The 23,596-nt window shown below is 44.4% G+C and overlaps 1 protein-coding gene across 20 annotated transcripts in view; it reads right to left on the reverse strand.

Moving 5' to 3' along the window:
- TRIP12 (thyroid hormone receptor interactor 12) overlaps window positions 1–23,596 on the reverse strand; it is a 495,519-nt gene that overhangs the window by 290,990 nt on the left and 180,933 nt on the right. For 14 of the 20 annotated variants that reach the window (XM_029615415.1, XM_029615414.1, XM_029615411.1 and 11 more), the window contains 4 exons: window positions 22,972–23,077; window positions 13,793–13,941; window positions 12,539–12,622; window positions 3,063–3,158 (listed from right to left, as the gene is read on the reverse strand). In XM_029615415.1, the coding sequence (XP_029471275.1) occupies window positions 3,063–3,158; window positions 12,539–12,622; window positions 13,793–13,941; window positions 22,972–23,077 (435 nt within the window). The remainder of the gene's footprint in view (window positions 1–3,062; window positions 3,159–12,538; window positions 12,623–13,792; window positions 13,942–22,971; window positions 23,078–23,596) is intronic. The other 6 variants (XM_029615429.1, XM_029615428.1, XM_029615423.1 and 3 more) reach the window with 1 other exon arrangement.

The raw sequence follows: 23,596 nt of genomic DNA on the forward strand, positions 1-23,596 counted from the left end.
GAGGCGTGTCTTGGAAGGCGCATCAGCTGACCATCTCCAGATCCAGAGCTGCCTCCTGGCAGCTACTGAGGATGAAATCGCCTTAGCTGTTGTCCGTACCAGGTCAGATGCAGCATCCGTGAGGAAGGAAAGAGCTGACTCCATGTCTGCTGCTGGAGCGTTGTTTCTAACCTGTGACAAACAGGCACGCGTCACCACTGTGCAACAACTTGCGATCCGCAAAGATAGAGCTGCCACCTCAAAGGTCTGTTTCAGAATGGCGTCCAGTCGCCGGTCATGAGCTCCTTGAGGGTCGTCCCCCCTTCAACTGGAATGGTAGTGCGCTTGACCACAGCGCTAATCAAGGCGTCCACCTGAGGGCACGCCAGCAGGTCCTGAATAGCCGGTGCCAAGGGGTACATGCTCGTCAGAGCCCGGCCCCCTTTGAAAGAAGCCGCTGGTGCCGCCCATTCTAAATCTATCAGTTGTTGGGCCGCTTGTAAGAATGGAAAATGGCGGGCTGTAGGACGAAGACCTTCCAGCAGTGGGTTCTGAGCGGAGGGCACCGAAGCGCTGGGACCCGTAATATCCAATTCTGCCAGACACTGAGACACCAGGTCGGAGAGATCCTCTTTAGGGAAGAACCGCCTCATGGTCCTATATGGCTCAATCCCAGGGGGAAGGTCCCCCTCGTCCGGAAGTTCGGACTCGTCCGGTGAGACCTCCTGGTCTGACTGATCCGGACTGTCCAGTGGCGGGAGGTCCCGCTCGCGATAAGGGCGTGAGGGTCCAGGAACAGGATCCGCAGGAGCCACCACCGCAGCAGCCGCCGCAGTCGCAGCCACCGCAGGAACCACAGGAACAGCAGGAACCACAGGGCCTGGACGGGAAGCCGTTTGCATCTGTACGAAGGCATGAATCCCCTTAAAGAGATCCACCCAGGAAATTGAAGCAGCCTCTAATCGCCGGGGTACAAGATCCCCCGGGATTCCCGATTGGTCGAGACTGCCCCCTAAATCCGGGGTAGCCCCTGGGGAACTGTCAACAAATCGTGGCTGAGACCGGTCCTGGCCTAAGGGTCCAAACGCCTCCTCACATTGGGCACATAGGGAGTTTGGCTTTTCACTGCGCATGGCCCTCAGCTGGCATGCAGAGCAGAGGCCAAGGGCTTTAATGCCTGAAGCAGGCGGCGCCGTCGCTGAAGACGCTGCTGCGTTCTGATCCATTGAAAAATATGCGCCGAATGCTTAATACAAAAGGCGCGCAACAATAATAATATGCGACAGCAATGGGCGCTTAATACAACAGGCGCACAATAACAATATGCGGCAGCAATAGGCGCTTAATACAACAGGCGCACAATAATAATAATATGCGGCAGCAATAGGCGCTTAATACAACAGGCGCACAATAATAATAATAATATGCGGCAGCGATAGGCGCTTAATACAACAGGCGCACAATAATAATAATATGCAGCAGCAATATGCGCAATATGTTCTCAGCAATAGGCGGCCAAGAAAACAGCCCAAATGTATGCAATATGCACTCAGCAATATGCCGTAAGCAATACACGCACTATGGCTCTCAATAGGCTTTCAGCAATATGTAGTTAGTAATATACGCACAATAGCATTCAATAAGCGTTCAGCAATATGCAGTTAGCAATATACTCGCAATAGCATTCAATAGGCGTTTAGCCATATGCTGTTAGCAATATACTCGCAATAGCATTCAATAGGCTTTCAGCAATATGCGGTAGCAATATACGCTCAATAGCATTCAATAGGCTTTCAGCAATATGCGGTTAGCAATATACACTCAATAGCATTCAATAGGCTTTCAGCAATATGCGGTTAGCAATACACGCTCAATAGCATTCAATAGGCTTTCAGCCATATGCGGTTAGCAATATACGCTCAATAGCATTCAATATGCTCTCAGCAACAGCAATAAGGCCATATACGCACAAGGAGGAATAAACCTGCGCTGATTACCGGCGCCCTACCTGAACGAGGCCCACAAAATGGCGCCCTCCTTGGCGTGCCACGCCGCCGATCCTCTGTTCCTTCGGAGACCCGCAAAATGAGATGTACGCCTCACCTGAATCTCGGCGCCTCTCGGTTGGAACCCAGGCGGTCTCCGGCTGCGGCGAGAGCGGGCAACTACCTTCACCACCGCTTTGAGGATATGCGCCCGCTGCCTCGTCCACGCCGGGACCGAAGCGCCTCGTAAGCCTCACCCGAACCTCGCCCGGGGGCTGTGTCCCTGCCGCGATTCGGCCGGACCGAGGACTTCACCTCCGGGGGGATCACGGGAATCACCCCGGGCAGCTCAACTGGGGGAGTGACCTTCGGGTATCACCGCAGGAGCGCGGGGCTCGATATTTTCACAGAAAGTAGAAAGTAGAATTATAAGAAAAGAGAAAAAGATTAAAGTAGTCTTGGAAAGCACGCTCGACTAGCGTGCAGGCACTCCAAACTGCTTTGGAGACGGAAATTACTGAGTTGCTACGCTTCCTGTGGGGATATATATACCCCCGTGCTGACGTCAGATCCGTCTCCAACTGCTAGCACGCGGATACTATCCCATTCGTTCTGAGTCCATCTGGCTACACGCCAGGAAACCTTGTTTTTTCTAGAGCCAAGAGGTTTTCCATTCTAGCACCATCAAGTTGTCACCCAGTTTTGTGGCTGACTTTACATTACTCTGTGTGGAGAAGTGGGATGGTCTGGCAAGTTCTTTTCTCTGTTATTTGAGATGCATCAAAAGTACTCATACTCCCTTCTCCAACACCTTGCTGTGCGCCTACAAGGCACCCATGTTCCCGCGCTAATGCCTTGAAAGGCTCAGCAGGAAGTCAGAGCAGTTGGGGTGCATGGCTCCCTGAAAACGATCAAAATTGCAGAAAAACACAGAACAAAAATACCTTGCTTAATAGAAATGTTCTCCCATCTTATGGAGTCATGGCACTCTACTTTATACTATATACCAAGAGGACGCATTTCAGCCTACTCGATCCAGATCAGCTGAGTATGATGCTTTTCAGAATTAAGGTAAATTTAGAACAATTGATCACTTACTAGCTCCACTGCCAATAGTTCTGTGAAAAAGCTGAGACATCCGCGGACCAAGTGGGCCAAAGAGATGAGGCGGAAGACCCCTTGCTTCTAAAAGGGCTACAATAAAACAAAGATGTTACATGTAAGATTATATGAAACAATAAATATTAATTTAAGGAATTTAAGATCTAGGCTTTTTTTTTTTTTTTTTTTTTTTAATTTGGGGCAAAATAATCAGTCTGTTTATATCATTAACACACCCCACAATAGCAAATTTTCTGAAAAATGGAGAAGTTACTACTTACCTGATAATTTCCTTCCTTTAGTGAAGAGTAGGTCAATCCCAATGAGTGGGGTTATGCACCTCTGCCAGTAGATGGAGACTGAGCAAAAACTGAGGTCACAGCTATACAGTCCCACCCTGACATCAGCCTGCCAGTATTCTCTGGAAAAGCCAATCTGTGGACAAACCTGATTAAACTTGAACATTATTACCAACAGGCAACCATTCGGGTTTCTCAACCAACAGGAACACTGAGCTCAGCCAAAAGGAGGAACATATAGCAAACTAAGGGCTAGAGAAGCCACTTACCTTAATGAAGAGCAGGAATTGTACACTGCATTGCTTGCCCTAAGGCAGCTAACCACAAAATCCAAATCGGCAGTCGAGGGCGGGTCTGGGATTGACCTACCCTTCACTACAGGAAAGGAAATCATGTAAATAGTAATTTCTCCTTCTTTAGCATTCAGGTAGGTCACGCCCAATGACCGGGATATACAAAAACCTGAAAAGGGCGAGAGCCTGCCAGTGGCCCAGTCAAAACCACCCATGCAAAAGCAGCATCCTCCCTAGCCCTATCATCCAAGCGGTAAAGCTTGGAGAAGGTGTGCAAAGATGAACATGTCGCCACTTGGCAAATTTCAGCAGGTGATAAACGAAACTCCACCCGTGATGCCACCTGAGCCCTTGTGGAATGCAGTCTAAGTCTAATCTGCTTTGGTAAGGCAATCTCAGCAGCATATAGGCTGCCGTAATGACCAAGTAGCACAGTAAATGACGCTTAACATCCAAGGAACGCAAAAGGCAGTACTCAACTTCATCTCTGTCCCTGTCCAAGGCTGGCAGAGAAATGGACTGATTCAAATGAAGTCTGAAACCACTTTGGACAAAAAGAAAGGCACAGTTCAGGAATCCGAAGATGAACCGCACCCGGAAGTTATACAGAGAAAAGGCTCATAGCAGGAAAGAGCCTGCAGCTCAAAGTCTCGACAAGCAAAACAGACTAATATCAGAAAAACTGTCTTCAAAGTAAGCAGCCACAAGGAAAGAGGATGCAGCGGTCGAAAAGTCAGACCTGCCAAGAACTTGAGGACCAAATTAAGATCCCACAAAGGCACCGGATGCCGCAACAGAACACGAAAATGTTTAACTTCCTGCAAGAAACGGGACACATCTGGATGGGAAGACAAAGGTCTGCCATAGACTCTTCCCCTGTAACAAGCCTGTGCCGCAACTTGAAGCTTCAAGGTATTAAGGGCCAAACCCTTAAGCAAACTGTCCTGTAAACATTCCAAAATCAAAGGAACATCCATCTTGAGCAGTTGAGTCCCTCGGTCAGAACATTAGGCATTAAAGACCCTCTAAAGTATGCTAAAAAAGTTGAAAATTTCTGGGCTCGAAGAAGAGTGGAAATTACAAAATGTGAATAACTGTGTTTCAACAGCCAAGCTCTTTCAATGGCCAAACCATAAGACAGAACAGACTCGGATCATAAGAACATAAGACATGTCATACTGTGTCAGACCAAGGGTCCATCAAGCCCAGTATCCTGTTTCCAACAGTGGCCAATCCAAGTCACAAGTACCTGGCAAGTACCCAAACAAGCTACTATTGCTTATTAATTACCATCATAGTTTAAGGATTTATCCCCTAGGAACTTATCCAAACCTTTTTTAAACCCAGTTACACTAAATGCTGTAACCACATCCTCTGGCAATGAATTTTTGAGCTTAACTATGCACAGAGTGAAAAAGAAATGTCTTCGATTTGTTTTAAATGAGCTACCTGCTAACTACATGGAATGTCCCCTGATCCTTCTATTATCTGAGAGTCTATTACCTGAAAGAGTAAATAACAGATTTACATTAATTAGTTCCTTTCATGATTTTGTAGACTTCTATCAAATCCCCCCCTCAGTCGTCTCTTCAAACTAACAACCCTAACTTCTTTGGCCTTTCCTCATAAGGGCAGCTGTTATATGCCCCTTATTTTGTTCGCCCTTCTCCGCACTTTCTCCAGTGCAGCTATATTCTTTTTGAGATGTGGTGACCAGAACTGCACACAGCATTCAAGGTTTGGTCCCAACATGGAGCGATACAGAGGCATTAAGACATCCTCCGTTTTATTTTCCATTCCCTTCTTAATTCCTAACATTCTGTTTGCTTTTTTGATTGCCACAGCACAGTGGGCCGACGATTTCAATGTATTATCCACTATGAAGCCTAGATCTCTTTCTTGGGTGGTAACTCCTAAGATAGAACCTAACATTGTGTAACTATAGCATGGGTTATTTTTCCCTATATGCATCACTTTGCACTTGTCCACATTAAATTTCATCTGCCATTTGGAAGCCCAATCTTCCAGTCTCGTAAGATCCTCCTGCAATTCATCACAATCCACTTGAGATTTAATTACTCCTCATAATTTTGTGTAATCCGCAAATTTGATCACCTCACTACTTGTATGCCTTTCCAGATCATTTATAAATATATTAAAAAGTACCAGTCCAAGTACAGCCCCCTGAGACACTCCACTGTTTACCTTTTTCCACTGTGAAAACTAACCATTTAATTCTACTCTCTGTTTCTTGGAAGAGAAGTCCATTACCTGATATTAAGTAGACTTAGAAAATAGCCACTGCTGTTACTAGCAACGGTAACACAGAATAGACTTAGTTTTGGGGTATTTGCCAGGTTCTTATACCCTGGACTGGCCACTGTTGGAAACAGGATGCTGGGCTTGATGGACCCTTGGTCTGACCCAGCATGGCATGCTCTTATGTTTCCAATTTCCTCATGCACAAAGGGCCCCTGCCGTAACAGATCCGTCCGAGATGGTAGCCAGAGGGGACTTCCCACCAGTAATCTCTGGAGCTCTGCATACTACAGCCTTCAAGCCCAATCCAGAGCCACTAAAAGGATGGTGTTGGTTTGACTTGCAATCTTCTGTACCAGCCTGCTATCAACAGCCAAGGTGGAATTGCATACATCAGGCCATGTAGTCACTCCTGAATGAAAAAGCTATCCCCATCACTTTCAGGTTCTGCCTGCAACTGAAGCATGGACCTTTCAGTGATGAAGTTCTCTAACATATCTAGATCCAGTAGGCCCCAGTGGTCCACCAGGAGCTGAAAGGCCTCATCCGCCAGCTCCCATTCTCCTGCTGAGAAAAAAAGGATCTGATATTGTCCTTTCCAGCAATGTGAGAGGCAGATAGATGCGCCCATGCTTCTCCTAAGCTTATCTCCTAAAACACTTGTAGACTCTTGGTTTCACCCTGATGATTGATGTAAACTACCGTTGTCACACTGGCTGACATTATCCAGACCACCCAAGCCTTTAGCTGCTTGGCGAACCACAGGCATGCCAACCATTGCTCATGCCTCCAGTCTGATGTCCCACTGATGCTCCACCTCATTCCAGCACCCTTGCATCACCAACTCCTGACAGTGAGCTCCCCAGCCCTGGAGGCTTGCATCTGTGTTGAGTACCAACCAATCCGGCATCATCAGGGAAATTCCCTTCCTGAGGATGGTCCACGTGTAACCACCAGTTCAACAGGGATTTCACCTCTAAAGGAAGCAGCCTCACCGCATAGTTCTGTAACTGTGGACTCTATCGGAAGAGCAAGGCGGGCTGCAGAGGGCGCATATTGGCCTTAGCCCAGGGAACTACTTCTGTAGGTAAGACTACGCAGTCGGAAGAACAGAGTTCTGCAGCGATCAGACTCGCAGCATCAACGAGTGGATCAGAGATTCAGGCAGAAACACTTTGCCCTGTCTTGTATCGAATCGAACCCAGAGATACTCCAGAGTCTGAGGCAGATGCAATGCCTAGTTCCTGTAGCAAGAAAACCACTCTGCGGGAAATGTGAAGACTCTTTTCAAATGTGAAGACTCTTTTCAAATGTCTTGGCTCAAATTAGCCAATTATTCAGGATAGGGGTGAATTAGAACGCCCTCCTTGCAAAGGGCCACCGCTACCACCTTGACCTTGGAAAAGATCCAAAGGCAAGGTCTGAACTGGTAATGAAGATGCAGCATGGCAAATCGGAGGAAATGTTGATGCTCCTGCCGGGTGGGAATATGCAGATATGCCTCCATCAGATCCAGAGACATGAGGTACTCTTCTGCTTGAACCGCCATGACGACAGAGCACACAGTTTCCATCATGAAATGCGAGACTCGTAGATGTCTGTTGATGCCCTTGAGATCCAGTATGGGCCAAAACGATACTTCCTTTTTGGGCACAACAAAATAAATGGAATATTGGCCTATGTTTCACTGCGATTCAGGAATGGGAATCATCACTTTCAGAAGCAACAGCCATTGTAATGTTGCTTCCACTTCTTACCTCTTCTGAGGGGAGCTGCACAGGGAGTCCATGAAGGCATTCAGATGAATGTGAAGAAATTCTAGAGCATAACTGTTCCAAATCACTTTGAGAACCCATTGATCAGAAGTAATCTGGGCCCACCTGTGATAAAACCAGGATAGACGACCACCTACCTCCTGCACCACCAGATGAGCCCACAAACCTTCATTGGGAAGACTGAGGGACTCTGCCTCCAGAGCCCGTACCCTTCGAGGACCTCAGAGGTAAAAGGACTGAGATCTGCAGAAGGGATGGGATCTATGGCAAGAAGTCTTTAATGATGATACATAAGGCCTTACACAACATCGCACCTCTCAACCTAACATTCCAAATTCAATTACACACATCTGTGAAACCAACCAGAAGCGCCTATCAGAACAGACTAATCACACAACCTATGAAATCCGTTCTGAGGAAACGTGCATTATCCACAGCAGGCCCTTCACTTTGGAACTCGCTCCCTCCAGACCTTCGTTTAGAACCATGCCACTCTACATTTAAAGGGAAACTTAAGACTTGGCTTTTCAAACAAGCTTTCCCCTAGAGCCAAGAACATGAAGAAAAGTTTTTTCAAGCCCACAACGAGTTATTCAGATCTATTTTTTTCTTCCTTTGTTAATCAGAAATTTACACATGCTGACTTCAATGTAAAACTTATTACTTTGTTTTTGTTCAATGTAAAACTTCTTTTATTCTGTTCTATGTAAACCGCTATTTGTAGCGATAGTTACTGTTCTTTGTGAACCGGGGTGATATATATATTATACAGGAACCTCCGGTATATAAATTAATTTAAATAAATAAATAAACCTCCCCTATAAGGCCAAAAATGCCGGTACTTTCGAGAACGGCCACTTACCCGAGAAGTCTGGGAAACTGGCTTATCTTCCAGCAAACGTGGGACCTGGGTCTCTCCCCATTTACTTGCCAATTTTTTCCAAATCACTGTCAAACAAAAGCTTTTGAAAGGCAGCTTAGTTCTATTAGACTTTGAAATAGTATCTGCGGACCAGTTGCACAGCCATAGTTGTCGCCTGGCCGCAATAACTGAAGCAGCTCTTCTAGCAGCTATGCGTACCAAATCACAGCCCACATCAGCCGATGTGGTGGCCCCAGCTCTACCATAGGTCCTAAATCAGACCCCAAACCATCAGATTCTTGACAAAACTGCAAGGTAGACAGCTACCAAGGCACAACAAGAAGCAATTTGCTTCAAAGGCTTGTTTCAGGATAGCCTCAGTCCTATCTTTAACATCCTTCAGAGTCGCACCTCCCTCTACCAGGATGGTGGTACGTTTCGTGACAAAACATACCATGGCATCCACCTTAGGGAAACACAACTGCTCTCTGGCCTGCGAATCCAAGCAATTGAAACCCACTAAGATGTGCCTTCTTTTAAAGGACGCTTCTGGTGTATTCCATTCCAGATCAATCAACTCCTGGATTGCATCCAAGAGGAGAAAGAAACAAGAAGCCTTGCGCAGTGTGATGAAAATAGGATCCTTCTTCTACTTCCCCAAGGAGTCAGGCCCAGCCACTCTGAGGGTCTTCATGGTCTGCGATACTCATCTCTTTGAAAGAAACGCAGCAAAGTTCAAAATGGTTCCAAATCTGGGGCAATATCCTCTTCACGAGACAAGCCCCCACCATCATCAGTATCATCCTAATCCACCTGCATTCGAGCTCTATCAGACCACCCTGTGCTATAGCGCTTTACCATGGAGACAGGCAGAGGAGCACTTGGGAGCACCTGGACCTTAGTAGGAACTGCCAATTTAGCAGATCGGCCCTGTAGAAGTGTCTTCAAACCCTGGAAGAATTCCACACAGGAAAAGGCGGCCAGGTCCATTCCAGGCCCCAAACTACTGAACTTGACATCCTGCGAGACAGTTTCCCTGAGGACTTGAGCCATGGACCAATCAGGAGAGGAGACACCCCTGTAGTGCTCTCTCTTGGTACCACTCCCCTCAGACTGAAGATTGGGCATCCAAATGGCAGATGAAATTTAATGTGGACAAGTGCAAGGTGTTGCATACAGGGAAAATAACCCTTGCTGTAGTTACACGATGTTAGGTTCCATATTAGGAGCTACCACCCAGGAAAAAGATCTATGCATCATAGTGGATAATACTTTAAAATCGTCGGCTCAGTGTGCTGCAGCTATCAAAAAAGCAAACAGAATGTTAGGAATTATTAGGAAGGGAATGGTTAATAAAACGAAAAATGTCATAATGCCTCTATAATCGCTCCATGGAGAGACCACACCTTGAATACCGTGTACAATTCTGGTCGCCGCATCTCAAAAAAGATATAGTTGCGATGGAGAAGGTACAGAGAAGGGCAACCAAAATGATAAAGGGAATGGAACAGCTCCCCTATGAGGAAAGGCTGAAGAGGTTAGGACTGTTCAAGCTTGGAGAAGAGATGGCTGAGAGGGGATATGATAGAGGTCTTTAAGATCATGAGAAGTCTTGAACGAGTAGATGTGACTCGGTTATTTACACTTTCGAATAATAGAAGGACTAGGGGGGCATTCCATGAAGTTAGCAAGTAGCAAATTTAAGACTAATCGGAGAAAATTCTTTTTCACTCAACGCACAATAAAGCTCTGGGATTTGTTGCCAGAGGATGTGGTTAGTGCAGTTAGTGTAGCTGGGTTCAAAAAAGGTATGGATAAGTTCTTGGTGAAGTCCATTAATGGCTATTAATCAAGTTTACTTAGGGAATAGCCACTGCTATTAATTGCATCAGTAGTAGCATGGGATCTTCTTAGTGTTTGGATAATTGCCAGGTTCTTGTGGCCTGGTTTGGCCTCTGTTGGAAACAGGATGCTGGGCTTGATGGACCCTTGGTCTGACCCAGCATGGCAATTTCTTATGTTCTTATGAGATGGAACATCATCTGCAAAATCAGAAGGAGGCAAATCTCCAAGTATCCAGACAATGCTGACACAGGCTTAAAGAAAGCTCCGGCCTGAATGGCTCTGGTATGGCAGGCAGTACAGATAGGCGCTTGGGTTTCTTTGCCGTGAGCAGCAAGCTATAAGCACACAGCCCAAAGAAACTCACGCCTAGTTTTCCCAAGTGTACAAACATGCCTAAAACGGAAGCACAAAAAAAGTGCGTCCAAGCCCATATGCCTTGGGGCCCCTCATCCCACTGGATGCCCAGGACAGACGCCTAAACTGGGCACACAAGATGTGTGTCCAGAAGGAGGAATGCCCAATTGCATGCACAAAGGAGAATGGGCGCCCACCCGAACATGCAAGTGCATGCCAAAGGTCTGCAGCAAAAAAGCGTGGAAAAGAACCCTGTGGCCTTCCATGCGTCAAAATGGGAGAAGCTGGAAAGTGGGACCTAGCCAAATGGCTGCTCAACCTGCCATGCCTGCACACTCACCTCACACAATTCCCAAGAGATGTGAGCAGGTCAACTGAACGCCAAAGAAACTGACCCTTCTGTCTTCCTGTTGCTGACTTTTTATTCCCCCCCCAAAAGTTAAAAACTTACTCCTGAGCTCAGCCCTCCCTGGCTGAAAATAGGAACGGGTTGTGGCTTGAGGGGGGGCTAAAGCCTTCACCGCTGTGCCTGTCTCGGTCTGCAACTGCTAATTGGAATTTAGGTCCATGCCAGTCAATACTACCAGACTGAGGCACTCTATTGAGTGAGAGTCCACGCGGTATTACCTCAGGAAGCAAGCGGTGCTACAGACATCTCCTTTTCAAATTCTCTTTTTTTTTTTTTAATTCACAGGCAATACCCCAAAGGGAAATGCATGTCTACCATCTCTTGGAGATACAGAACACTGGCAGGCTGATGTCAGGGTGGGACTATTTAGCCGTGACGTCAGCTTTTGCTCAGTCTCCTGCTGGTAGAGGTGCATAACTCTATTCATTGGTGCTGACTTACTCAAATGCTAAGGAAAGAGTATATTTCAAGTTCTCCACCTTCTTTTCATTAATTAGGGCTGAACTATTTTGATTTTATTTTTTTAATGTGAAAATCCCAATAAAAGCAAAATTGTGTTTTGTGTTGTAAAACAGTCTCATCTCATGGTCTCCAAGTAGATGGTTGTTCTGTTTCTTATAAACATGTAATCATAAAATGTTTCACAGTAAATTATAAAGTTCTTAAATGTTATAGGAGTCAAAGTAGGAATTGTGTATGCAGCTTGAATGTAAATTTTCTAATCTATCTTACAGAAAGTGAGGAGGCTCTACAATCTCCATGCTGTTAAATATCAAGTTTTTGAAAATGAAACCGAAGCACTTGACTTCTATTTGTGTAAGACTTACAAGCATATCTTTATAGCTGTATAGTTAAAAGTCACTTAGTCGACCTGTTTAATATGGGCTTTGTTGCTCCTTGCCAAGACAGACCATTACCAGTCCTTAACTGACATCATGAAGGAATGTTCAGCCTGAGCCGAACTATTTTCACCCAACAAGAATTAAAAAAAGTTATCTAGAGTGCTCAGCACGTGAGACCTGAAAATCATATTGCAATCAAAATTATGGAGATGGTTTCAGTTTAACTGACTTAGCAGTGTAAACAGATAAAAATTATTAATATAAATGAATTAAATCTTCACTACAACTCTGCATCCATAAAGTTATAAAATAATATGTACTGTCATGGCTATATTCGCTAGTATTGGACCAACCCCCCCAAAATAAGCATCAAACTTCACACACAATTCAGATACAACATCTTCTCGTACTAAATGTCTAGGCAGGAACATAAGTATATTAGGTAAAGCAATGAATTCAAACTTCTGGAGTTTTAACAGGTCTATTGTACTAAGGTTGTTACTTCTAGATTCCAACAGGATTTAGAATTATGTACCTTGTAACCTTCCCATCTCTGAATCATCTGACTCACTCTCTCCAGAGGTAGTCATGCCTACAGCTCCAGCAACAGAACTAGATGCTGGGAAAGAGAAAAAATATCACATAGTTCACTAGGGCAAGATTATTAAATCTAAAACAGCTACCTAAATATAAGCACTTCACAGAGAATCCATTACAAAATCAAGTAGTTTTTAGATCCACAACCCATTCAAATACAGTCTGTAACTACAATTAATCCTCCTAGAGGAACACAAATTTTTATTTCATTTCTAGTTCTGACAGACATGAACTTCGGCTTAAGTAAATTCCTCCAAGTTCTGAGAAAGTCCAATCAGGGCACCACTTGAACTCAAGATTTTCTGTGATGTTCTAGAAAATGACCAGTTTTAAAATTTAACATGTTTTCAAATCAGCCAAGAAGAAAAACTGGAGTTCAAGAATCCATATAATTTATTAGTTGAGCCCTTGGCATTAAGAATATTTCAGATGTACTGACAAGGCATAGCATGGTGGCATCCAATCAAGAGATATTCAATGGGAAAAAATGACATCTACTGGCATTTTATTTTGAAGTCGACTATGCCCAAGATTAATTGCTGCATCTCCAATATGATGTTACCTATCATGGCAGGCTCCAAAAATCATTTACTTTGCTAGAACATAATTACATCGCTGTGTCACTCACTAGCCACAAGCTACTTTAGTCCCTACAACAAGCAGTAATAATTTTAGTCACATTGTTGGCATCTTCATTTTTTTTTTCATAAGGTACTGCTGCCCTTAGGTAAAGGCTCCATGGAAGCAGAGCCCCTATCCCTAAAACATTTGTCACATTATTTTAATCAAGATATTTACATTGGAAGATATGGCTGCATGCACCGAGTATACTACGTGAGTTTACTAAAATAAAATCACAAATGCCTTTCCTTTTGCACAGTCACCTATTTTCACTATGAAGAGTTTTTATTAAAATAAACAAACTATTTTACCATAAAATTGAGCAGTTGTAAACACAGAAACATGATGCATTATGACAGTGAAAGGTTTGGTAAATTTAGCTACTTATAAGGATGAAGTATTATGATTCTTATACAGAAGCTGTACAAGAAAAACAAAAAAAATTCTTGCAAATCAATTCATTTTAAAATACAAGATTCAATTTACATTTTTGCTTCTCTTGTAAGAATATACGTTTTGTTATGGTTACAGATCATTACATTTTAATACACACATAAGATGCTATTTTTACCTGTCTCCTTACCTGCTGCTCCTTGTGTTGCCTCATCAGTACGTGCAGCTGAAGAATTAGCTCCATCCTGATTGTTGTCAGGATCCGCCATCTTCTCTTGTCGGCGAGCTTCAGCTGCTCCTCTCTTGCCCAGGCCAGAGCCTCGCCGACTATTAAGATAAGCACAGTTCAGTTTACACAATTACAATAGGTATTAATCGTTAGAGTGGCTGCCACATTTAAGATGAGACCTCTAAACAGTCCAGTCATCAACTGGCATAAATCAAAGTTGCTTACCTATAACAGGTGTTAGCCGTGTACAGTACGACAAACCAGCCCACAAATGGGTGATATCATTATATGGCGCCAATACAGAATGTGCTCTTGGAGCTCAGAAAGACCTAGAAATCTGAGCATGTGCAGATGCTAGTCTCCTCGGTTCTTTTGTTAGCTAAGCTTCAGCTCCAGCAGAGGAGGATGGGATTGAATGGTTGGTTTTTCCTACAGTCCATACAGAACTCCTGTTACCGGAAAGTAACTTTACTTTCTCCATGGACAAGCAGGCCGAATCCAGCCACACAGGTGGGGACTCCCAAGCTGAGGGTTTCAATGAAAAAATGTAATTGCAACACAGAGAAAGAGAGAAAGAAGGGAAAGTTGAAGCTCTTTGTCAAATAGGTTTCTTAAGACTGACTACTATAATTGCAAGTCTTCAATATTTATTTAACACTTTTCTATACCGACCTTCATGGTTGAAAGACCATATCAGATCGGTTTACATCGAACTGGGGAACTGCAACAAAAACACAATAGTTTGAACAGGAAGAACAAAGTTACATTTAACAAGGATAATGAACTTGGAAGCAAAGACTGCTGGAATGAAAGGTTAAGAAAGTAGAAAATAAATAGTATAAACAATTGCTGAGTCTGGGGAGGCTCTTATACCGAGCTTGAAGGGGGTGTGGAGATCAATTGTTCATGAACGGATGTTCTGTCGTCTAGTGTGTATCAGGGGGATCTGAGAAGGCTTGGCGGAATAGCCAGGTCTTAAGTTTTTTCTTAAATGTAAAGAGGCAGGGTTCCATTCTAAGGTCGGGTGGGATGTTGTTCCAGATAGCTGGGCCTGCTGTCGAAAAGGATCTGCTTTACAGGTATCTTGAATAGAGGCCAAACAAAGATGAGCGGCTGCAGCTGCTGCTGCTCTACCAGATATGATTTAACCTGGGCAAGAAGATGCTTTCAAGACTCTGCTTAACAAAGGGAAATGCAGTCAAAGCTATGTATGTAAGGTTTGCTTCTTTACAGGTAAATAGCTGTATCATAAGAGAATATTTGAGATTTTCTGAAAGTCTTGGACCTTTCCAAGTAAATACAAAGCTCTTCTATAATCTAAAGGTGTGACGAGTTTGCTCAGCTTTAGTAGAATGAGGCTTTGGAAAAAGCATTGCTAGAACAATGGTTTGATTCAAATGAAACTGAGAAACAAGAGTTCTCAACACTATTCTGAAGAGTGTATGTGTAAGAAGAATGGATTAGTAGAGCCTGGATCGCTTGCAGCTCCAGGAGCTTGGAAGGGAAGACCTCTTTCCAAGTTGATCAGATTCTCCCACCAGGAGAGGGAGACCTGGAGTGGCGAGGTAACCTGCACTGGCGCTGAGAGGTCCTGGGCGACCTGGAGCCACTGAGAGCGAAGTGTCCACACTGCGTTAACTGCGTGGCTAGCCCGGCAAGTGGAGTGAAATGAACAGACGCTGCCATGTGGCCCTAAAGTGGGGCAGGACCTGGGCAGAAATGTCAGACGCCGGCGGATGGAGCGTGCCATCATCGCCAGGAAAGAAACGCTTTGGCGAAAGTTGTGTCTAGCAGAGCCCCAATAAATGCCAGCTGCTGGGACGGGCTCAAATGAAGATTTTGGTAGTTTGATCACGAACCCCAGTGACTGTAGCACTTTGGTTATGAAGCGGAGGGTACACAGAGCACCCTCCTGTGTGGGGCTCCTGATGAGCCAATCGTCCAGGTAGGGGGAACATGTGCACTCCACTGCGGTGCAGGTGCCAGTACATTTTGTGAAGACCCACGGGGCTGATGCAAGGCCAAATGGCAGCACTGAGTATTGGAAAAGCCTGTGGCCCACTAGGAAGCAAAGATACTACCTGTGAAGCGGGAATGTGGCTATATGGGCTTAGGTGTCCTTCAAATTGAGAGAGCAGAGCCAATCTCCTTTGTGAAGGAGAGGGATCAGGGTGCCCAAGGATACCCTCTTGAAGAATTCTCGCTGTAAGAACCTGTTTAAGGCTCTCAGGTCGAGAATGGGCGGGAGGCTGCCTGTTTTCTTTGGTATCAGAAAATACCTCAAGTAGAAACCCCGACACTGCTGGGAGCAGGGCATGGGTTCAACCAGCTCCAGCTTTTAACAAGGCCGAGAGTTCCGACTTGAGGACCGCCCAATGTCCCAAGAGGGTTCCATGTTGACAGTGGCAGAGAATCCGCCGGGACAGTTTTGAAGTTCAGGTGGTAACCATGTTGCAAGATGGCCAGAACCCAGTGGTCGGTGGTAATGGGGGCTCAGCTTTTGCAAACAGACACAGCCAGCCTCTGACTGGTGGACAAGGATCCATAGGCAGCAGAAATTGGCATCTGCTCTCTCGCCGCCAGTCAAAAGCCCGCAGCTGGACTGGGCTGCGGTATGGGTTGGGGCCTGCAGGCATGCTGTTGGCGAGACCGGCTCTTGGTTGTGGCATGTGATGCCCTGGTACATAAAACTGGAGAGTAGTATCTCCTCTGGTGGAGAAGGACTTGCGAGGTCCTTAACATGGGGGTCGACAGCTGCTGCAAGGTTTCGTGTTGGTCCTTGAGCTGAGCAATCGTGTCTGACTTTGTCCCCGAATAGATTCTCTCTGGTACAGGGCACGTCTGCCACTTTTTCCTGAAACTCCGGCCAAAGGTCGGAGGCCCGAAGCCAGGCCTTGCATTGGGCACTAATGCACGCAGCTGATACACTGGCCGCCGTCTCGAAGACGTCGCAGGTTGCCCTCACCTCATGCTTCCCAGCTTCCAGGCCCTTCTGTACCACTGCTTCCAGTGCATCTTGCTGCTGTTGAGTCAGGTGCTCTGCCAGCTCTTGAACCTGTTTCCACAGGTTCCTGTTGTACCGAGACATGTCCAACTGGTAGGAGGCGACACCAGCAATGACCACTGCCCCTTGAAAACCCTCCTTCCAAGAGTGTCCAGGGCCCTGTGTTCTCAGCCTGGAAGGGCAGAGGAATGAGTACAAGATCTCCTGGTCTTGTTAAGGGCAGACTCCACAACCACAGATTGGAAGGGAGCTGTCGTTTTTGGAAGCCTAGGGCTTGTTGGACTAGATAAAGGGCATCTGCCTTCCAGTTAACTGGGGGGGAACAGACCCCAGGTGCTCCCAGATCCCGTATACAAGTTCCAGAAGAATTTAATGGATCGGGATGGTTACTACCTCCTTCGGGACATCCACAAACTGGAGGACCTCCAGCATTTTGTGGCAAGCGTTGTCCTCTGTGAGGAGTTGAAAAGGAATGACTTCTGCCATAGCCTTGACAATGCCAACGAAGGAGAAGTCTTCTGGGGGGGAGAGTGACGCCTCTCAATCGGCAGAGAAAGCTCGTATGGCAAGTCACCAGAGTCCTCAGAAGAGGACTCTGATGAATCATCCCCACAGGGATCGTATGGTGCATCCTCCTCACTGACATCACTAGGAGGACGGTGAGGGAGGCCAGCACCTGTTCCCCTTGGTAGCGGAGGGGAATAGGGCTATTCTGGAGGCACTGAGAGCCCTGAGGGAACCAACAGCCCTGGGACTCCCGATGGCCCGGGAACGGGCTTGGAGAGTGCAGGCTCCTTCAAGGGCTTTGGGCGCAGTTGTGTATCTTCCTCTCCTTGGAGGATCCAATAATCTGTATCGCTCCGGAGGGAGACCTCGGTGGCTGATGGGGGACCAAAGGAGCCCTGGGCACTGGTTGCGTTGGTAGAATGCCCAACAGGATGTCGAGATGCTCCAAAGGTGCTAGCAGCGCAGGCGCTGACTCCGGCGCCTGTTCAATGTTCCAGAGGGCTCGGAGCACCACCTGTTGCATCCTGCAGTCCAACTGCTCCTGAAAGTCCGGCAATGAGAATGCGGACAACTGAGGACGACGACGAGGAATGACCGGAGTCTCCATGGGAGTGCCTAGGAGGCTCAGTGTCCGGCACCACACTCTGTGGGGAATGCCTGGAACACCCAGGTTTGGGAGAGGATGGGGCCTCTTCACCATGGGGTTGCTTCGGAGGCGGCTCGGCATAAGCCAGTGCTCCTCTGGAATCGGCACTCGTGTTGTGCGACAACAGATGCCGGTGTCTGTGTTTCCGTCTGTGCTCGGCCAGGTCCTTTTCCAGCGCAGAGGAAGCAGACGATCCTGATACCTTGGAACAGTCAGACAGACCTCATAATCAAGTCTCCTCCCCTGCCCACATTCTCCAGACCCGCAGCCAGCGTCTGCTTCAAAAGGTGAACAGAGGGATATTGCCTGAAGTTGGGACCAAGGGTAAGTAAGTTAGTCATAAGTATTAATATATTAAGCAGGCTAAGGTTTATGAAATGTTTGTAACCACCCATGGTACAGAACTTTCTTTAGGGTAAATTGGTGCTTAGTAGCCAAGATGTTAGACAAACATTGTTATCTTCTAAATGCTAAATCCTGCCAAATCTGATAAATAAGCCTTTTTCTGAGGAGATCAGGTCTTTTTCCTGAACTTAAGATCATGAAGTGAAGTGGGAGGGTAACTTGAAGTGTCTTGTAGCAGACAAATCCCTGTACCCCTAAACTTGCTTATAGCACTATGGAAAAACTTGTATCACTAATCATGCAGTCCTATGCCCAGTAGACCTTCTATTATGAACACTTAAAATTGTGAGACACAGATGGAAAGTTTCACATGGAGCACGAGTGTTGTGAAACAAAAAAAAAAGAAGGTATAGCCAAGCAACATATTGCAAATATTGCAGAGTGCAGCAGCCAAACTGATTTTCAGTTTAATATTAATTTAAAAGTTTAGTTATATTTTATAAACCGATATTCTGTATCTCCTTTACTGATGAAGTTGCGTTGGCTTCCAATGGTTTGCAGGATAAATCTGTCTAATTTGTTGGTATCATACCTTCCCTCAAGGGTACTTCAATCTTCTCAGCAGGGTTTTGTTTTTAAACTTTCTTCTCCTGCAGAGATCTTATTTGGAATGGTCATTTCACATTTCCTAACTTAAGATGGGCTCTTCCTTTTGGCATTTGATTTGGTCAGATGGCCCTGTAGTAGGTACCATTGGCATATGTGGTGTTTGGTTGGGCCAAAATGGTTCTGGTGTCCAGTGCCGTGCTCTCACCTTTCTCCCCATATCTTCCATTTGGCTACTCAACACTGAAGGGTGGTAGAGATGCTATTTCGTGGTTAATTGCCTCATCTGTGACTCTTTCCTTATTTCTTCAGCAAATCATTCCTAAGGCGTATTCAGATATCAGCTGTCTGCACTCTTGGCCTAGCACCTAGGGCAGACAGGCAAACTTTAAATGTTTGTGAGGCTACACAGGAACGTTACAGCTACGTCACCATCTCTCAGGACTTACACCATAGCTTCCAATCTATTTGCATGGGTCATACAGCCTTGATAGCTTCCCACAGTTTTCTTTGGCTCTTGCAATCTTGCACTAAGGTGATTTTATTTCTACCACAGAAATTATTTGCTCTTTGTTTTGCTTTTCAGGAGTACTATTTCTTGCACATCTCAATCTATGCATGATCAGCTCAGCACATGCACACCTGATAAGGCTTCGCTTTCAACTTGGGGCATAATGCTGTTTCGATACGGGGCCACTGGCCAGGAAGTATGGGTTAAGTAAATCATTCTATCAGGAAGAGGTGGGTGGTGACAAGACTGTGGTTTTACATCAAGCAGAGCAATGCTGATTGGGCTCTGTTCCCACTACTGTATCATCTTTTCGATAAGTACAAAAATGTAGACTGTTACTCTCGTGCTCCATTTTGTATTGCTGATCAATGCTTTTTTTTCCAGGTGCCTCAAGTCACAAGTCTTAGGTGCAACACTATCTCAGGAGAAAGCAGAGTTGCTTAGCTGTAACAGGTGTTCTCAGAGGACAGCAAGATCTTAGTCTCACACATGGGGTCCCCTCTCCAGTCTTGTAATAAAGAATTATGATAAAAATAGAAGAAAACCAACTCCGCAGGATGGCGGGCAGGTTTCATGAGATTTAATTCTTAGTGGAATGCAGGATTTGGTGAGAGGTAACGGTGGTGGGGCCACTTGGCAACAGTGATCATAACTATCAAATTTAAACTAATAACTGGAAGGGTGACAATAAGTAAATCTACAGCTCTAACAATTTTCAAAAGGGAAACTTTGATAAAATGAGGAAAATAGAAAAAACTGAAAAGTGCAGCTGCAAAGATTAAAAGTGTTCAACAAGCATGGACATAGTTTAAAAATACAATCCTAGATGCATTCCACGCTTTAAGAAAGGTGGAAGGAAGGCAAAACGATTACAGATATGGTTAAAAAGGTGAGGTGAAAGAGGCTATTTTAGCCAAAAAAAACATCCTTTGAAAATTGGAAGAAGGATCCATCTGAAGGAAATAGGATAAAGCATAAGCATTGTCAAGTTAAGTGTAAAACATTGATAAGACAGGCGAAGAGAGAATTTGAAATGAAGTTGGCCATAGAGGCAAAAACTCAAAAACTTTTTTAAATATATCCGAAGCAAGAAACCTGTGAGGGAGTCAGTTGGAACATTAGCTGACAGAGGGTTTTTATAGGGGCTCTTAGGGAAGATAAGGCAATTGCAGAAAGACTAAATTAATTCTTTGCTTCCATGTTTACTAATGAGGATGTTGGGGAGATACCAGTTCCGGAGATTGTTTTCAGGGGTGATGAGTCAGATGAACTGAACCAAATTACTGTGAACCTGGAAAATGTAGTAGGCCAGGTTGACAAACTAAAGAGTAGCAAATCACCTGGACCCTGGATCCTAGGATACTGAAGGAACTCAAAAATGAAATTTCTGATCTATTAGTTAAAATGTGTAACCCATCATTAAAATCATCCATTGTACCTGAAGACTGGAGGGTGGCCAATGTAACCCCAATATTTAAAAAGGGCTCCAGGGGCGATCCGGGAAACTACAGACCAGTAAGCCTGACTTCAAGTGCTGGGCAAAATAGTGGAAACTATTCTAAAGATCAAAATCGTAGAGCATATAGAAAGACATGGTTTAATGGAACACAGTCAACATGGATATACCCAAGGGAAGTCTTGCCTAACAAATCTGCTTCATTGTTTTTGAAGGGGTTAATAAACATGAGGATAAAGGTGAACCGGTGTAAGCAGATGAAATTTATAAAAACTGATCCATAATACATGGTAAACGTAGGCCAGAAAAGTCAGTCAAGAATAAAAAAGAAAGCCCAAATTACGAATCAGAAGATTGAAATGGGAGATCTCTTCCCATTATCACAAAAGAATGAATATTTTGTTCTTGCAAACACTGGGGCTGTCTAGAAAACAATTAAGTTTGTTTTTTTTCAACATTAAGATTTAAATGATTTTAAGACATTCATTTATGACATGAAGAGCATCAGCTACCATATCTACTGTTGTGGATAAAGAAACTATAACAGGAAAATACATCTGTATATTACCCGCATACATTCGGAACATTATTGAAAGTTGATCCAGCATAGAACATAATGGTAGCATGTACACATTGCACAAAGCTGCTGATAATGCAGACCCCTGGGGAATACCTGTTGGAACTGTGAATCATTTTGAAGAGAAATCATTGATAACGTTTTGTTCTCAAAACCTAAGATACGAATCAAACCAACTATATACTGTACTGCCCACCCCAAGTTTCTTCAAATGATCCAACATAATATGGTGATAAATGGTATCGAATGCTGACGATACATCCAAAAACACACCACCTACTGCCCTTCCCTGATCCAATTCACCAAGCAAGTAGCTCATGACAGAAACTAGTAAACTTTCTGTACTATGTTTCTGTCTAAGCCTGCACTATGTGGATCACCTAAAATGTACCCTTCAGAATCTTCTCAGATCCCCTAACATGTCCTAAAGATCTGACATGAATAGCACACCAATCACAAAAATTATTGGAGGTAAGGAGGGAAGACATGGACACAGACATGGTGACGACCTATACATACTTTTCTTCCTTTGGAAACAGGCCAAAACAAAAAAACCCCACAAAAACAAAGTTGGTTTCTCCATGATTTCAGATTTGCCATACACCAAGAACTTAAAATACACTTCCAACCTAAGAGCACTCAAAACCTTTTCAAAGTCTATTAGATAGTGTGCATCCACAGAAGCACCAAGATAGGATGCACAGGGCATCAGAGGGTAGCCAAATGCAGTGCATCCAGAAGCATACATTGAAATAACTAAAATGAGACGGGTGTACCTTCTTCAGTACCTTCTGTGCTATATTCTAATAAGTCCTAAATATCTCACAGCATTCAAATCACCTTGATTGAGTGAGACTAAAATTCCACCAACTTGATTTTCACATATGCTATCATTTTATGGGGTCATTTTGTAATGTTGCATATAAATTAGCTGGCAAAAATGTGCATAAATGACTAACTTCAAAGCAAACTAACATGCTCAAGTTAGCTTTGAAAATTATCCTGGTAAAACCATGCACATAGTTTTGCCAAAAGAATTGAATGCATACTTTTAAAATCAAAGCACTTAAATCCCAACCTCATCCAGCCTCCACCTGAATGCCACTCCTCTATGCACATAAAAAGTACTTGTGTACAGCATGTATGAAGCACCATATCTGTGGGTAAAGCACTATTTTAACTGCAGAAATCCCTTTGAGAATTCTCAGTTTAAAAAGATATTTTATATAAAATGGGCTTTCCTTGAGGAAAAGAAAAACCTGACTTACCTGCCCATTGGTTTCTGAAGAATGTTGCTAGATCCTATCATCACATTTATGTATTAAGAGGTTAAATATCACAACCTTTCAAATTCAATTTTCCATAGGGCAAGAATAGCAACAAACATGGATTAAAATATTGCTTATGATGAACCTCAAATAAAGATAATTACAATAACTCAAAATGTTATAACTGTAAAATAAGAGCAGATTTTACCTGGTGCTAGCGCAGGAGCCCGTGGTCTTTTGGCGTGTGCTCCGCCGCAAGCTGGGGAGCTCAACAGGTGGCGACTCACTGCGTTTCTTTGTGGATTTTCGTAAATCTAAATAAGCAAATTAAGTTTATCTGACACAGAGGATCAACTACTGTAGAGTTATATCTATTTCAAAAACAGAATGTAAATCTGGCTTTTACCATCTGACCTAAAATCAACTTTCCCAGATTTTTCAATGTGACAAAAGGCACATTTTATTAAATTCACCTCAAAACAAAAGTTATAAGCTATGCAGCCCTTAATAAAGCTCACTAAATAATATCAATGTTCAATGCTACACCATTCCTATCAAGGCTATTTGTAATTATACAAATCCTGCAGATTTCTCCATGGTGCCAGAATCAAGGGAATAAAAACTGCTATAAATTATGATTTTGGCATAGATAAACCAGGGTGCTTTACTACAAATGACATATACATTAACCAGTCTCTGCCCCCTAAGAAAGCTTACATTCTTAGATAGGATTCTGAAACAGTGGGAAATAAAGTGATCTGCCTAGGATTATGACCAGCATCATTTTCAGGATTTGAACTTGAGGCTCCAGGTTCCCAGCCCATTATCCTAAC

This window comes from Rhinatrema bivittatum, chromosome 9, assembly GCF_901001135.1.
Source record: "Rhinatrema bivittatum chromosome 9, aRhiBiv1.1, whole genome shotgun sequence".
NCBI classification, from domain to species: domain Eukaryota; kingdom Metazoa; phylum Chordata; class Amphibia; order Gymnophiona; family Rhinatrematidae; genus Rhinatrema; species Rhinatrema bivittatum.